Source organism: Camelus bactrianus, chromosome 13 (genome assembly GCF_048773025.1).
Source record: "Camelus bactrianus isolate YW-2024 breed Bactrian camel chromosome 13, ASM4877302v1, whole genome shotgun sequence".
Taxonomy (NCBI): Eukaryota; Metazoa; Chordata; class Mammalia; order Artiodactyla; family Camelidae; genus Camelus; species Camelus bactrianus.
Window position 1 is genome coordinate 31920807 of NC_133551.1, and position 17129 is coordinate 31937935.

General features: G+C 36.6%; 1 protein-coding gene across 4 annotated transcripts in view; it reads right to left on the reverse strand.

Annotated features, from left to right (window-relative positions):
* Nucleotides 1-3706: 3706 nt before the first annotated feature.
* UBE2U (ubiquitin conjugating enzyme E2 U) overlaps nucleotides 3707-17129 on the reverse strand; it is a 50783-nt gene continuing 37360 nt past the window's right edge. For all 4 annotated transcript variants that reach the window (XM_074376337.1, XM_074376338.1, XM_074376339.1 and 1 more), the window contains 2 exons: nucleotides 8960-9054; nucleotides 3707-5604 (listed from right to left, as the gene is read on the reverse strand). In XM_074376337.1, coding sequence (XP_074232438.1) covers nucleotides 5423-5604; nucleotides 8960-9054 — 277 coding nt within the window. In that variant the 3' untranslated portion in view covers nucleotides 3707-5422. The remainder of the gene's footprint in view (nucleotides 5605-8959; nucleotides 9055-17129) is intronic.

The following is a 17129-nucleotide window of genomic DNA, read 5'->3' on the forward strand; positions in this document are numbered from 1 at the left end:
ACATACAGAAATCCGTTGCATTTCTTTACATGAACAATGAAATATCAAAAAAGGAAAGTAAAGAAACAATCCCTTTTAAAATTGCATCCAAAAAAATTAAATACTTGGAAATAAACATGACCAAGGGAGTGAAAGTCTTATACATAGAGAAGTACAAAACATTGACTAAAGAAATTAAAGATGACTTAAAGAAATGGAAAGATATCCCATGCTCTTGGATTGGAAGAATTAATATTGTTTAAAATGGCCATACTACCCAAAGCGATCTATAGATTTAATGTGATTCTTATCAAATTACCCAGGACATTTTTCACAGAACTAGATAGAACAAATTATCCTAAAATTTATATGGAATCACGAAAGACCCAGAATTGCCTAAGCAATACTGAAGAAAAACAACGAAGCTGGAGGAATAACCCTCTCAGACTTCAGGCAATACTACAGAGCTACAGTAATCAAAACAGCATGATATTGGTACAAAAACAGACATATGAATCAATGGAACAGATTAGAGAGCCTAGAAATAAACCCACAAACTTTTGGTGAATCTTTGACAAAGGAGGCAAGAACATACAATGGAGTAAAGACAGTCTCTTCAGCAAATGGTGTTGGGATAACTGGACAGCTGTATGTAAATAAATGAAGTTAGAATACTCCCCCACACTGTACACAAAAATAAACTCAAAATGGCTTGAAGTCTTGAACATAAGACAAGACACTATAAACCTCTTAGAAGAAAACATAGGCAAAACAGTATCTGACATAAATCTTAGCAATGTTCTCCTAGGGCAGTCTACTCAGTCAATAGAAATAAAAGCAAAAATAAACAAATGGGACCTAATTAAACTTATAAGCTTTTGCATAGCAAAGGAAACCATAAGCAAAACGAAAAGACAACCTATGGAATGGGAGAAAATATTTGCAAAAGATGAGACTGACAAGGGCTTAATTTCCAGAATATATAAACAGCTTATACAACTTAATAATTCAAAAACAAACAACCCAATCCAAAAATGTGCAGAAGACCTAAACAAGCAATTCTCCAATGAATATATACCAATGGTCAATAGACACATGAAAAAAGGCTCAGTATCACTAATTATCAGAGAAATGCAAATCAAAACTACAATGAGGTATCACCTCACACCAGTCAGAATGGCCAGCATTCAAAAGTCCACAAATGACAAATGCTGGAGAGGCTGTGGAGAAAGGGGAACCCTCCTACACCTGGTGGGAATGTAGTTTGGTGCAGCCACTATGGAAAACAGCATGGAGATTCCTCAAAATACTAAAAATAGACTTACTATATGATTCAGCAATTCCACTCCTGGGCATATACCCAGAGGGGACTTTAATTTTGAAAGATACATGCACCCCAATGTTCGTAGCAGCACTTTTTACAATAGTTAACTCCCAACTTAACCCTTCCCACCTCCTTCCCTCCCTGGTAACCATAAGTTTGTTTTCTATGTCTGGAAACAACCTAAATGTCCATCAACAGATGACTGGATAAAGAAGTTGTGGTATATTAATACAATGAAATACTACTCAGCCATAAAAAAGAATAAAATAATGCCATTTGCAGCAACATGGATGGAACTGGAGATCATCATTCTCAGTGAAGTAAGCCAGAAAGAGAAAGAAAAATACCATATGATATCACTTATATGTGGAATGTTAAAAAAAAAAAAAGACAAATGAACTTACTTACAAAACGGAAACAGACTCACAGACATAGAAAAGAAACATGGTTATGGGTGGAGGAAATGGGTGGGAAGAGATAAACTGGGAGTTTGAGATTTGCAGATACTAATTACTATATATAAAATAGACAACAAGTTTATAGCACAGGGAACTATATTCAATATCTTATAGTAACCTATAATGAAAAAATATGAAAACAAATATATGTATGCGTATGTATGACCGAAACATTATGCTGTATACCAGAAATTGACACAACATTATAAACTGACTATACTTCAGTTTAGAAAAAGTAACAGAATTGAAAAAGATATACCATGTTAATAGTAATCACAAGAAAACTGGAGTGGCTATATGAAGCAAAACTGATAGACCTGATGGAAGAAATAAGATTAATCCACAGGTATAGTCAGAGAGTTTAACATGCCTCTCTCAAGTTGATAAAACAAGCAGACAGAAAATCAGTGAAGATATAGAAAACTTGAACAGCACAATCAACCAACTTGACCTAAATGACATTTATAGAACTATCTACTCATCAGTAGCAGAATATATATGTTTTTCAAACGTACAGGGAACATTTGCCAAGATAGATCATACTGTGGGCCATTAAACAAGTATCAGTAAATTTTAAAGGATTTACATCATACACAGCATGTTCTCTTTTCACATGGAATTATAGTAGAAATCAGTAGCAAGACCTCTGGAAAACCTCCAAATATATGGAAAGTAAGTAAAACACTGTAAAATAATACATGAGTCAAAGAAGAATCTAAAAGGAAATTAGAAGTATTTTGCATCGAATGAAAATGAAAATACAGCACATAAAAATTAATGGTAAGCTGCCAAAGCAGTGCTTAGAGGGAAATGTGTGCTGAGGAATTCCTATGTGAGAAAAGAAGGAAGGTCTCAAATCAGTGACCTCAGTTTCCATCTCAACAAATTAAGGGGGGGAGAAAAAAGTAAATTAAACCCAAAGCAAGCAGAAGACAGGAAATAATAAATATTACAGTAGAAATCAGTAAAATAGAAAACAATAGAGAATATAAATTAGACCAAAAGCTAGTTCTTTGAGATCAATAAAATTGATAACTACCTAGCCAGACTGAGAAGGACAAAAGGCAGATGTAAGTGACATAACTAGAGTTTGCAGATATGAAAAGGACAATAAGGGAATACTACTAATTACTTTATGCTAAAAAATTAGACTCCGTTGATGAAATGGATAAATTACATGAAAGACGCAAACTACCAAAGGCCACTCAAGAAGAAATGGATAATCAAAATAGCCATAAAGCCTTTAAAAAAATTAATTGTAATTAAATGACATCTCACAAAGAAAACTCTAGGCCCAAATGGCTACACAGGTGAATCATACCAAATACAGAAATAATAACAATTCTGCAAAAACTCTTCCAGAAAATTAAAAAGTAGGGAATTCTTCCCAATTCATTCTATAAGGCTAGCATTACTTTGATATTAAACCTAGACACAAGGACATTTGAAGAGAACTATAGCTGATTTCCCTGATGTAAAAATTCTGAACAAAATATTAACAAATCAAATCAAGAACAAATAAAAGGACAGTATACCATGACCAAGTGGAATTTACCCTAGGAATGCAAAATTAGTTGAATTTTTTTTAAAACCAATGTAATTTACGATATTAATAAACCAAAAAAGAAAAATCACATGCTTATCTCAATAGACACAGAAAAAGCATCTGACGAAGTCCAACTTCCATACGCAACACATGGACAACTGAAAGTTACAAAAGCACAGATGAGCTATCAGAGAAGACCCAAATAAAGAAGAATTCACGAGTGGGAAGATAGTATAATTAAGATGTCAGTTCTCTCCAAAAGACCCATCCATTCACTGTAATCTCAATAAAAAATCTTCACATGATTTTTTGTAGAATTGATGAGCTTATTCTAAAATTCATATAGAAATGTAAAATGCCTAGAATAGCCAAAACAATTTTTAAAAAAAATAACAAAACTAGAGGTCTAACATTAATTTATTTTAAGATACATAATAAAATCATACCAATCAAGACAATACAGTATTGATGTAAAGATATTCAAGTCAGTGGATCTGAGAGTCCAGAAATTGGCCCACATGTATATGGGTAACTGATTTTTGACAAAGGTACTAAGATAATTCAGTGGAGAAAGGATAGCGTTTTGAACAAATGGCAAAAGAACAAAGAGAGAGAGAGAGCAGGAGGGAGGGAGGGAGGAGGAAGGAACACATGTCCAGCTGTGATCTGTTTTTTGTATTGTATACAAAAATGAACTCAAAATGGATCATGGACCTAAATGTAAAACCTAAAACTAAAATTTCCACAAGAAATAATAAGAGAAAATCTTTGTGACTATGGGGGTTAAGCAAGAGTTTGTTAGATACAACACCAAAAGCAAAGTCTACAAAAGAAAAAATAATTTTGTTGGACTTTATCAAAATTGAAAGCTTCTACTCTTTGAAGACCCTCTTAAGATAATGAAAAAACAAGTGGCAGAGTAGTGACTAGTTCGAAAATTATAAATTTGTAAGTCATTTATCTGTTAAAGGATAAAATACATAAAGAACTCTCAAAACTTAGTAACAGGGAAAAAAAACCTAATAAAAAATGGGTGAAAGATTTGGACAGATATTTCATCAGAGAAGATATAAGGATGGCAAATAAACACACAAAAGATGCTTGTCATCATAGTCTTTAGGGAAATGCAAATTAAAACAATGAGATACCAATACACACTTTTTGAAATAACTGACATTTAAAAGACTGAACATAGCGAGTGTTGGCCAGGATGTAGAGGAACTAGGGCTCTCATACACTGCTCGTGGGAATGTCAAATAGTAAAATCTCTTTGAAAAATAGTTGGCCATTTCTTAAAAACTTATATGATCCAGCTATTTCAATTCTAGGTATTTACCCAAGCAGTACAAGCAGAAGATAGATTTTATTGTGCATTGGCTCCAAACGTGAAATGAAGAAATAAAGAGAGGAAATGATAGATTATGATTAATAAATCTGACTGAGAAAATATGGATGACACACTGTTGGGGGAAGTGGAAACGCAGGGTCAAAGGTGGAGACATAGTTGAGAACAGGAGAGACCCAAGCATATTTGCAGGTTGGGGTAACACAGGAGACAGAGGGGGAGAAAATGAAGATATGAAAATATGAGGGGAAGGTTGGTTAAGGTTGAAGATACAGCAGAGCATGTATTCTGGGAGAAAACAGAAGAGGAACACTGGTGGGCTGGACAGGTGACATCCCATCCCTTGATTATGGAGGAAACAAGACGCTACATTAGGCAGATGTAGATAAATGTACAGATCCCCTACTTGGGTTAATGTCCAGCCTCTAGAGTTCCCGAGTGCTCCCCTCCTACACCAGTCTCTTCCTGACCCACGTCCTGCCTGTAAAAATGCTCAACCAGCAGCCTAAAGCTCTGGGTATAACACCATTGATTGGAACACCACAATGAGCAGTGCTACTTGGCTAATGTAGGGTCAAACAGTGAAGGAGAGCTCAAAAAATTCAAGGCAACGTATTCACTGATTTGCACTTATATTTCTAATTTGTTCTTGAAGTGAGAGATGAGACTAATATGGAAAAAAAAAAAAAAAGGAATCCCAGTTCTTCCAAGTTGTTCCATGAAGCTGAGCTGTGAGGCTGTTTATTTTTTAAAATCCTGAAGCATTAGGCTTAATCTTCTAAAGCATTTGTATCAAGAGTGTTGGTCCAGGCGACCAGACTTGCCACTTCTTCTTCCCATGGCTCATTTGTGTTAACATCATCTGGTAAAACTTTTCTCTTCTGCCGTTCCTTTATGACACCCATCTTTGTGACAGTATTTGTTTCAGTTTGTGAATCAGAAAAAGTTTGAGCTATAATGGGAAATATGAAACACAGAAATTTAACAGACATGGCAGGCAAAACAATACAAAGAAAGGGTCCCCACACTTGCAGCAGAATGCCTAAGATCATCTAAGTGAATGCAAGTAAACTTTTTAAAGTGTCTCAATTTCACATTTTGCAATTAACTTGTCATAAATCATTCTTTCCATTTTCGTCAATCTTTTTATGCTCATATATTTACTGAGTCCCTGCTAAGTGCCAGTAGGTGTGTCAGGGAAAAGGTGTCCATGGGGGCCTCACAGCACAAGAATGGATTAGCTGTATCTACATGAAAAAAGTCAGACTTTGAAAGAGGAGGAGCAGTTTGCTAAACAGAGAAGGGCAAAGAAGGGAGAGGGGAGCACTTTAGATCGAGGACGTAGCACATACTAAAAGGCAGAGGTACAAGAGAACCTGGCAGGTTTAGAGGTAATCAGAGTTGATGCTTCAGTATTTACACTCTGCCAGGTGCTGTGCTAAGCATGTGCTAATGTGTAAAATATAATTTAACTTAGACACAACCCTTGTGATGGGCAGGTATAATTATCCCTATTTTAAAAATGAGGAAATTGAGACTGAGTAACCTGCAGTACTGCCCAAGGACATCCAGCTAATAATAATTAATCCTGGATCCATCAGATCCAAAATCACTGTGTTACAGTGCATGGAGAGCTCAGTGGAGCTGGCTAGTTAGGTTGAGGCCCGATTAGGAGAACCTCGTATGTCACGCAAATGAGTGACATCTTTACTGTACAGGTCTCCTAAACAGGGAATTAGATGGATTCTGTTTTAAAAGAAGAATGTAGATATAGTATCTTTTTCTCAGTATTTCCACTTAGCGTGGGGAGCTTGCTTTCCAGGGATGACCCTTAGCTGGTGCTCTTGATATTCTGTTACCCCCACGATGCCAATGCACTCTCCTCCCTCTGCGTAACTATCGCCTCCAAATTCACTGCCCAGCCTGGGCTCCAGGGCAAATTCTGTTGGTCCCATATGTTCATTTCCCCAATTACATATCAAACGAACCTTGTAATATTCATTGTCTTCTAGTTGTGCTATAGACAAGGGTTATCAATGAATTATGCTCTTGGTCTCCTTGGTTTATGGAAAGATTTTTAGCAGAATTTGAGTTCAGACAACTGCCATTATCCTATAAGAAGCCTGAGCTCTCCCATGATTGAGATTTTATTTTTATACTTTAATATGAATCTCTAGCTTTCCTTAATTTAAAAATAAATTCTGTCCTTCCCTTTATCTTGTTCTACTTATACTTGTTCTACTTATAGAACAAAATAAAATGTTCTATTTTCTATGAACATAGCATTGATGGGTTAACTCCAGTTCTTTCTAACCATGTTGGCGCTCTTCTGAATTCATACATTTTTGGTCATGAGAAACACAGAGCCCAATTCAAACCACTTTAAACAACAGAGAAATATCTTCTCTCACAGGAGAGGAAGATCGGAGGGAGGGCAGGATTGACGGTTACAGTGACACAACAGCGTCGTTCAGGACAAGTTCTCCCCACTGCTCTGCTTTGCCATCTTCGGTGCTGTTTTCATCTTCAGAGTCACAGCGAGAGAGATGCAGCCATTCTAGGACTCGTATCAGACACAGCAACATCCAGAAGAAAAAGGGGTCTTCCCTCTAGGGGCTCATTATTAAGAGTAGGACAACTACATCCTAAAGTCCCTAGTGTATTTCTTCCCAGGCTGGACTGTCACATCCCACCCTGAAACTAGTCCCTGCACAGGAAATGGGATTACCACCATTGGCCAACACCAGTCGTTGGAGTGGAATGAATGTTCAGATCGATGACCTTAACCATTTGCCCTCATTTCCTGCTGTTACACAAAACAAAACAAACACAAAACTCCTAGGAAGCATAAAATGAAATCCTGGCTATATTAGAAGAGCATAATGCAAACCAAATAAAAAATGTTTCCTCATGACATAGAAAAAAATAAATATTATTTTGAACTTTTCCCCTCCAGAAAATCTTAAGTATTATAAATCCCTCTGAGAAACCCTGGATTTAACAGTTGGAATCAATACTATGTTAAAGTACGTAACGGAAGCACAAATTCTATTGCTTTATGGTTTGCATGCCTTTCTTGGGATGGATCCTAAAAACTCTGCTTCTTGGAATTGTTTTCTAATCTTAAAATAATTTAATGTGTGAAGATATTAAAATGTGTTATGATGGGTGGGCTCTGATTATTGCCAAATGGTTTATTTCCATTCGTGTCTGTATCCATCTGAGTTCAGTTAGGAAAACAGAGCCACCACAAGTAATAGGAGAGTGAGGGGTTTAATACATGAAACAGGGATTAAACGTGCAGGGCTATAGATGGAGAACTGGAAGAATGGTCAGCACCTACATTAGCCTGATGCACTGACACGGGCAGGAAGACCAGAAGTGCATGGGGGTACAAGGAGCTGCACACATTTAGCCACCCCAAGTGGGACAAACGCGAGCTCATGGAGAAGCTGTGAAGCCATCACAGCTGTAAAGAGAGAGTCTGTGAAGGGTTGCATGGAACCGTTGTGTCTGAGGAAGCTGCCATATATGATACACACAGCTTCTTAAGGACAATGTCCACCCCACCCCCCGCGCCCCATATCACAGAGGAATTTTTTCCCATTGGCAAGATATGACACGCTAACTCTCCGCAAAAGGGAAGCACGAAGGTCATTCCTTTTCTAGTTGAGTCCTGTTTCCCTTTGGTATCCTGTATAAGCTTACTCTTGCTACATAATAAACAAGCACAAGATCTCAGGGACATCTCAGCAAGCAGCTGTTTAGGTCGCACACCTGCTGGTCAGCTGAGGGCTGGTTTATCTGGGTTGGGGATGGCTGGGAAGCCTGGCCGGGAAGCTCGGTGACCAGAGGGCTAGTCCAGGCACGTTCTTGTGATGATGGCAGAAGTGAAAAAGAGCAAGCCACATTGCACAAACGCTTCCCAAACCCTGAGCACATCACAGCCACTAAAATTCCACTGAGTTTTAGAGGTCAGTTTAGTGTTTTGTTTAGTTGTGCTGCACTTACACATTTTAAAACTTAGCCTTAGATTTTCAAAGTGTATACTCACTTATTAAAGGCTACAAAGTTTTAAAGTATAAATGATTCTTTTTCTTTTTCCTAAAGCTCCAATTCTTAACTAAGTCATTTACTGAATTTATTTTGTTAGTCAGAAAGAGTGAAAGTAAATTTAAAAGGAGAACACAAGAGTAGGCCTCACATATTTAAACTTCCCTGAATGGAACAAAAATTTAAATTTATGACTATGACTAGTATTTTAGTTCTAAACACGAAGTGAAACAAACAGGTTGAACTCAATTTACTTGGCGTTGTGCAGTGATAACTTCTTTCAGCTGGATAACTGGCTTTGTAAGGCCTTTTCTTTTCCCTGGCAAGCCGAGCCATGGCAGCCGTGTACCTAGAACAATGAAAAGAAGAAATTCTCTAACTTCCCAAATGCATCCTGGGAGGTGTGCGTTACTTTTGAGAAAAGTAAGGCAAACAAATCAAATCGGTCAAGCAGAGCAATGGACTTTGGATATCTGTGCCATTCTGAGTACAGACTAGTGTGATGGTAAACTGAACTATTCCAACACGTGTTTCCCAACAGCATAGGACTCTGGAAAGTAAACACATACGGCGTCAGATGAGTACTTTAAGAGTAATAAAAACATCATTTGGTTTAGCAAGGTATGTTAGCTTCCCAGGGCCACCATGAGAAATGACCACAAGCATGGTGACTTAGTAACAGAAGCTTAACCTCTCACGGTTCTGGAGGATAAAGTCTGGAGCCAAGGGCTGTGCTTCCTCTGAAGGCTTTAGGCGAGAATCCTTCTTTGTCTCTTCCTAGCCTCTGCTGGCTCCGAGCAATCCTTGGAGTTCCTCGGCTTGTAGCTTCCTCGCGCTGATCTCCTCCTTTGCCACCACATGGCCTTCTTCCCTGGTCTCTGTGTCCTCACTTCTTCTTCTAAGGACACCAGTCACTGGATGTAGGGCCCACCTTAGTGTGATGTAGCTTCATCTTAGCTAATTATATCTCCAAAGGCCCTATTTCAAAATGAAGTCACATTTGGAGGTTCTGCGTGGTCATGAATTTTGGGGAACAGTTCAACCCACTTAGACAAAGGAACAATTCTATCAGGAAAACTCACGGCATATCCTGGGAAAAACCACCACCTGGCAGGATACCTCAAGGAGCCTGTCAAGCGACCACATCACTTCCTTGGGGAAAGAGTCCATACAAGGAAATGAAAATTTTTACAAAAATTTCTTTTGGGGATGACTAAATGTTTTTCTTAAATACATTATGACAAGAAAACTTTCGGTGGAAATAGGGTTTATTGTCATTGAAATTAAGTGGAATAGAAATGCTTTTGTCCCACAAGCGTACCTCACTTACACAATACTGCTGAAAAATTCGTTCATTTGAAAAATATTCATTGAGCACCTACCTACCTTGTGCCAGGTGCTGATCTAGGAACTAATGGTGCAGGAAGAACAAGACAGACAAGGTTCCTGGCCCCATCAAGAGGAGACAAAAATGAGCGAATGTGAAAATCAAGATACATCAGTAGTGATATGCACTATGATGAAAATAAAACCTGCAATAAAATGTTGCAGGGAAGGGCTGAGAGCAGACATCCTCGCCTTGTTCCTGGCATTAGGGGCAAAATATTCAGTCTTTTATCAATATCACGCGCATTGGCTGTAGTATTTTCATAGATGTGCTTTATCAGATTGAGGCACTTCCTTTCTATTCTTAATTTACTGAGAGCTTTTTTCAAAATCAGGATGACGAAATTTTCTTCACCTGTTGCAATGATCAGATGGTTCTTCTTTCTTATTCTATTTTACATTGTTTGTATTTTTCAAATATTAAACCAACGTTATATTCCTGGCATAAACTGCACCTCGTCATGTATAATTACCTTAATTATTTATTATAATCAATTGTGACCAAGTGGGTTTAGACCAGGAATGTAAACTTAACATTTTGAAAAAAAATCAATATTTACAATGTTAAAACAATGTTTAAAATATACATATTTCCAAAATTTGCTAAATGTTTTTTCATCTCATGTATATGAGTTGTATTGATTTGTAGTTTTTTTGTTTGTTGGTTTTTGTTCTTCTCGTACTGTCTGGTTTTATCATCAAGGTAATGCTGACTTTACAACTTACATTGGGAAGTACTGCCTTCTCTTCTATTTTCTGAAACACTCGGTGTACGTTGGTATTTTATTTTCCTTAAATGTCTGGAAAGTTCTCTAGTGAAGCCATCTGGCCTTGGAGATGTCTTTGTGTGAAGGCTTTTAGCTATCAATTCAGTTCCTTTATTGGACAGGATTATTCAGGTTATCCACCTCTTTTTAAGTGAGCCATGGTACATGCTGTCTTTCAAGAAATTTGTTTATTTCATCTATGTGTTTGAATTGATTAATGTGAAAAAGTCTTTATTTTATCTTCATTTTAGAGAGATTTTCACAGGGTATAAAACTCCAGGTTAACTCTTTCTTTTAAACAGTTTAAAATTGTCATCCATTAGTTTTGGCTTGCAAGTTTTCAGACATGAAGTTACTGGTTGTTTTTTTTCTTTGTTTCTCTACATGCAATGTGTGTGTGTGTGTTTCTCCTTTACTGCTTTTAAGATTTTTCCCTTTATCACTAAGTTACAGCAATTTGATTATGATGTGCCTTGGAACAGTTTCTTTATATTTCTGCTTCTTGGGATTTGAGTTTATACCTTTCATCAAATTTGGAAATTTTTCAGCCATAATTATTTCTTTACATTTTTTTCTGTTGATTGTTTTTTCTGGGACACTAATTATGTGTATCTTGTATCACTGAATATTGTCCCACAGCTCACGGAGGCTTTTTTTCTCTATTCTTTTCTTTCTATGCTTATTTTTAGGAGTTTATATTGCTGCATTTCCAAGTTCATGAGTTATTTCTTCTGCAGTACCTAATTTGCTGTTCTTTCCACACAGTATTTAAAACAGTTTTTATTTATTTTACCTCTAGATGGTCCAATGGCCTTTTGTATATCTACCATTACTCTTCATCACATTTATGATTTTCTTTGGATCCATGAATATATTTTCTAAGATGTATAAAAGTTGCTTTAAGGTCCATAACTACTAATTCTGTCAATCTCTTACTTTTGGATCTATTTATATTGATAGATTTTTCTTTTGGTTATGAGTTACGTTTTCCTGCCCATTTGTATGACAGGAGTTTTTTCATGAGATGCTGGACATTGTAAATTTTATGTTGTTGGGTGCTGAATTTTGTTATTTTCCTTTATATATGGTTGTCTATTGTTCTGGCATGAAGTTTAGTATTTTGCAAACCAGTCTGATATCTCCAATGTTTGTATTTAAGCTTCCATATGTGTCTAGAAGAGCATTTATTTGGAGATGAATATTTCCCTACTACTAAGGTATGGCCCTATGAAGTCTCTGTCTCATGTCCTTTGACTTAAGAGTTGCCACTCTAACTAGCAGGAACCCAGCCTATTTCTAGCCTCTGTGAGCCTTGTGTGAATGTCAAAGCAAACAAAATCATTAGAATCTTATTTTCTTCAAGGCAAACATGACTTTAGAAGACAACACAAGTTGATTTACATGTTTTCTCCCCCAATGATAAATCCTTGTCCTCAAAAAACTATATAGTATTGACATTTCCTTTTTCATTCAAACATTTGCCTTTATAGAACTGAAAACACAAATTGTAAAAACAAAAATGTTCAAAGTGCGATTTAAATGACTATGGAGGAAATTTAAGTTAAAAGAAAAACAAAAAACCCCAATGCCTGTTCATTTTAAATTCTCATATCATTTTGGTGGCTCTGTAAGTTGCTACATGGTCTTGAGAAGCCACTCTACGTACACAACAAGCATCATAAAACTTACTGTATCTACAATTATATTAATATATATTATTATATGTATCTATTAGTATATTATTATATTGTATATTAGATGCATACATCTAGTAATCTGACTTGTGGTAACATGTTTTAAGGGACCTTATTGGCTTCCTTTTTATTTCTCCCTTCAGGTAGAATAGAATCTGATGTGCCTTTAGGGAACCATCATTATCCTCACTCTCACCCCTGCTCAGACCAAGGCCTAAGTCAATCCACGTGTCACATTTCTGTGGCCACAGGGAGTGGGAGGTATCAGGAGAAGGGAGATTGGGGGGTCAGTGGGGTAGGTTGTTGGGGGGGGAAGGCAAGGGGGAGAGGGAGAGAGAGAAAGAGACAGAGAGACCCCTCCCTCAAAAGAGTGTTCTACGTGGGAGCAGAACCAAAGGAGAGATTCTTTTAGGGGGAAAAAAAGCCCAATATGTATTTCTGAAGAGAGATGTAGGGGAAGCAGTATTAAGACACATTGTTTATAATACAGGAGGCTCCACCAGATTCTGTGCTACAATCAGAAATCCATGGTAAAATCTGGGGGCAACATTCTGAGAGAGAAACTGATGAAATAAATTACATCCATAAGAGGGGAACAATTGTTAAAATGGCCATGCTACCCAAGGCAACCTTAATGTGATCCCTATCAAATTACCCTGAACATTTTTCAAAGAACTACAACAAACAATCCTAAAACTTATATGGAATCACAAAAGACCCAGAATTGCCAAAGCAATATTGAAGAAAAAGAACAAAGCTGGAGGAATGACCTCCCCAGACTTCAGACAATACTACAGAGCTACAGTAATCAAAACAGCATGGTCTTGACATAAAAACAGACATATGGATCAATGGAACAGAATAGAGAGCCCAGAAATAAACCCACAGACCTGTGGTCAATTAATCTTAGACAAAGGAGGCAAGAACATACAATGAAGTAGACAGTCTCTTCAGCAAGTGGTGTTGGGAAAACTGGACAGCTGCATGTAAATCAGTGAAGTTAGAATACTCCCTCACTCCATACACAAAAATAACTCAAAATGGCTTAAAGACTTAAATATAAGACAAGACACGATAAATCTTCTAGAAGAAACCATAGGCAAAACATTCTCTGACATAAATCTTAGCAATGTTCTCCTAGGGCAGTCTACCCAGACAATAGAAATAAGAGCAAAAATGAACAAATGCGACCTAATTAAACTTACAAGTTTTTGCACAGCAAAGGAAACCATAAGCAAAACAAAGACAACTTTTGGAACGGGAGAAAATATTTGCAAAAGATGAGACTGACAAGGGCTTAATTTCCAGAGTATATAAACAGCTTATATAACTTATTAATAACAAAAAACAATCCAATCCAAAAATGGGCAGACTTAAACAAGCAATTCTCCAATGATAACATACAAATGGCCAATAGGCACATAAAAATGCTCAGTATCACTAATTATCAGAGAAATGCAAATCAAAATTATAATGAGGTATCACCTCACACTAGTCAGAATGGCCATCATTCAAAAGTTCACAAACGATAAATGCTGGAGAGGGTGCAGAGAAAAGGGAACCCTCCTACACTGCTGGAGGGAATGTAGTTTGGTGCAACCACTATGAAAAACAATATGGAGATTCCTCAAAAAACTAAAAATAGACTTACCAAATGATCTAGCAATCTCACTTCTGAGCATATATCTGGAGGGAACTCTAATTCAAAAAGATACAGGCACCCAAATGTTCATAGCAGCACTATTTACAATAGCCAAGACATGGAAGCAACCTAAATATCCATGGACAGATGACTGGATAAAGAAAATGTGGTATATTTATACAATGGAATATTAATCAGCCATAAAACAGAATAAAATAATGTCATTTGCAGCAACAGGGATGGACCCAGAGATCGTCATTCTAAGTGAAGCCAGAAAGAGAAAGAAAAATACCACATGATATCACTCACATGTGGAATCTAAAAAAAAAAAAAAAAAAAAAAAAACCAGGAAGGAAAAAAAAGGACACTATGAACTCATCTACAAAACAGAAACAGACTCACAGACATAGTAAACAATCTGACGGTTACTGGGGAAAAGGGGGTGGGAGGGGATAAATTTAGGAGTTTGAGATTTATAAATGTTAGCCACTATATATAAAAATAGATTTTTAAAAAGTTTCTTCTGTATAGCACAGGGAACTATGTTCAATATATTATAATAACCTTTATTGGAAAAAATGTGAAAATGAACATATGTATGTATATGCATGACTAGGACATTGTGCTGTACACCAGAGACTGACACATTGTAACTGTACTTCAATAAAAAATGCATAAGGGGGGAACAATAAAGAGTATTAAATTCATTTTTAAAAAAACAGTTGAAAGAACTGGGTGTGTTTATTCTGAAAAAGAGGAAATAAGGGGAAGTGGGTGAAAGACATGACTTATTTTCTGGGACTTAAAGGGCAAGTCCACAAAGCAGAGGAGGCTCATTTTTGTTGCTTCCAAGGACAGGTGGTGGTACTTTCTTTTCTGCCATAACAGCATCCTTTGAATCCTGCCCTCTACCTGTATCCAAATCCACGCCTGGATCCTCAGTGCCCGAGCTGATGCTTGATGCAATAGAAAAAAGGCACGGGTCATAGCATCTGGTAGGTCTGGAATTTCAACCTTGTTATTTACTGAGTGTGTAACCTTAGGGAATTTGGTTTTTAACTTTTTCTGTGCAACTTCTTTATAAAATGGAGGTAATTTCTCATTTTCTGTCTGGTTTTACAGACAAATGTAAAAGCATATGGTTGGTGTTTTATAAAAGTCTGTTAAATGAATGAAAGCAATCTGGAATGGCTGACTACCATAAGGTGTTAGATATAAGCTAGAAATAAGGACAATTAGAGCTGTCTAAAGATTCCCTGAAGTTACTGAGCTTCCTATCTCTAAAAACATTTAAGTAGAGACAAAGAGACAAAGTAGTTGCTTGACAAAATTATTTTTAAAGGAATTTTCCTCTTTGACTAATTTTTTCCATGTCTATATTTTATTTTATTTTTTAATTGAAGTATAGTTAGTTACAATGTGTCAGTTTCTGATGCACAGCACAATGTCCCAGTCTCCGTGTCTATCTTAAAAGAGACACTTTCAATATTCATTCTAATGCCTAGTCTCTCTTTCACCACAAGATGGCACTCAAGGTTTAATCTTTTGGGGAATAAAAATGTATTCCTCCTTAAAAATGCATCAAATATATCATGTAAACCTACAAGAACAGTGTTTAACTTAATAACCCTGAAAGGATAGCACAAACATACATTAAGTTAATGTACTCAGCATAAATGTTGTCTATGTAATTGGAGAAAAGGGAATCAAACATAGTTGTGGGAAAGGAAGATCATACATTTTTATGAGTTAAAACACATACTCAAAAAAACCAGACACTATAGGGACTTCGAAATAATATATATTAACTCCTTAATTTAAAATACAGTACAACGAAGTCCAGAGTATATTTTGTAAGTACAAGGAGGTTTTATGTAGGTATTTGATATAACAATGCTAACTATTTTATAAAGGAGAGGAAATTTGTTTAATAATAGAATTTAAGATCTACCCCCCAAAACACAAAACTTCCACAAAAGGCGGACTTGATTTGTACTCACAATTGGGCAGGCAGTATTCTTACATGCACTTGAAAAATTTAAGCTTTTAATAAGCACATATTAATAGGCAGATAGGGAATAATTTAGTTTTAGTCTTCAAAAACAGTATGTATTTATCAAGAACTTTGGGCAAGATGGTTAATCTCTTTGTGCCTCAAGTTTCTCTTATTAGTAAACTGCAGATACATCTACCTCTGCTTTTTCAGAATTTTTGTAAAGAAACCTGTAAAGAAACCAGTTGAAAAGGGAGGCCAGGAATCTTGTCATGAAGCTGTGTCTGTATAACAAGGAAAGTTTTAATTGGTTTGTTGTGTAGATTGGCTGTTTGTGGCTTCCAAGGAGGCCGACAGATATTCCTGTGGGTTCGACTTAGATGTGTGTGCTTACCCTTAGAGGTATAACTGTTAACTCCACAGTGTGGCCAGTACTACATTAGGAAATGAAGGGAGGTTCCTGGCACACAGTAGGTGCTTCACCATGTCAGTTCTTGCTTCCTTTGTGCTTCAAAGTATAGACAAGAGCAGTATTCTTTTCTGAAGCTACATAGAGTGTAAAACTTCTCCAGAACTGATAACTTTTATTTAGATAACCTGAAGGCTGACAAAGCTTAGGTGACTGGCATGGTTCTTTCCGTTACCGCACAAGCAATCACCGGGTACAGTGTACGATGTAAAAATAGTGTTACATGTGCTTAAGTAAGAACGGTCAGAACACAGAATACAAACTTGTGGTTGCCAAGGGGGCGGAGGGTGGGAAGGGATAGACTGGGATTTCAAAATTGTAGAATAGATAAACAAGATTATTCTGTATAGCACAGGGAAATATATACAAGATCTTATGGTAGCTCACGGAGAAAAAAAATGTGACAATGAATGTATATATGTTCACGTATAACTGAAAAATTGTGCTCTACACTGGAATTTGATACAACATTG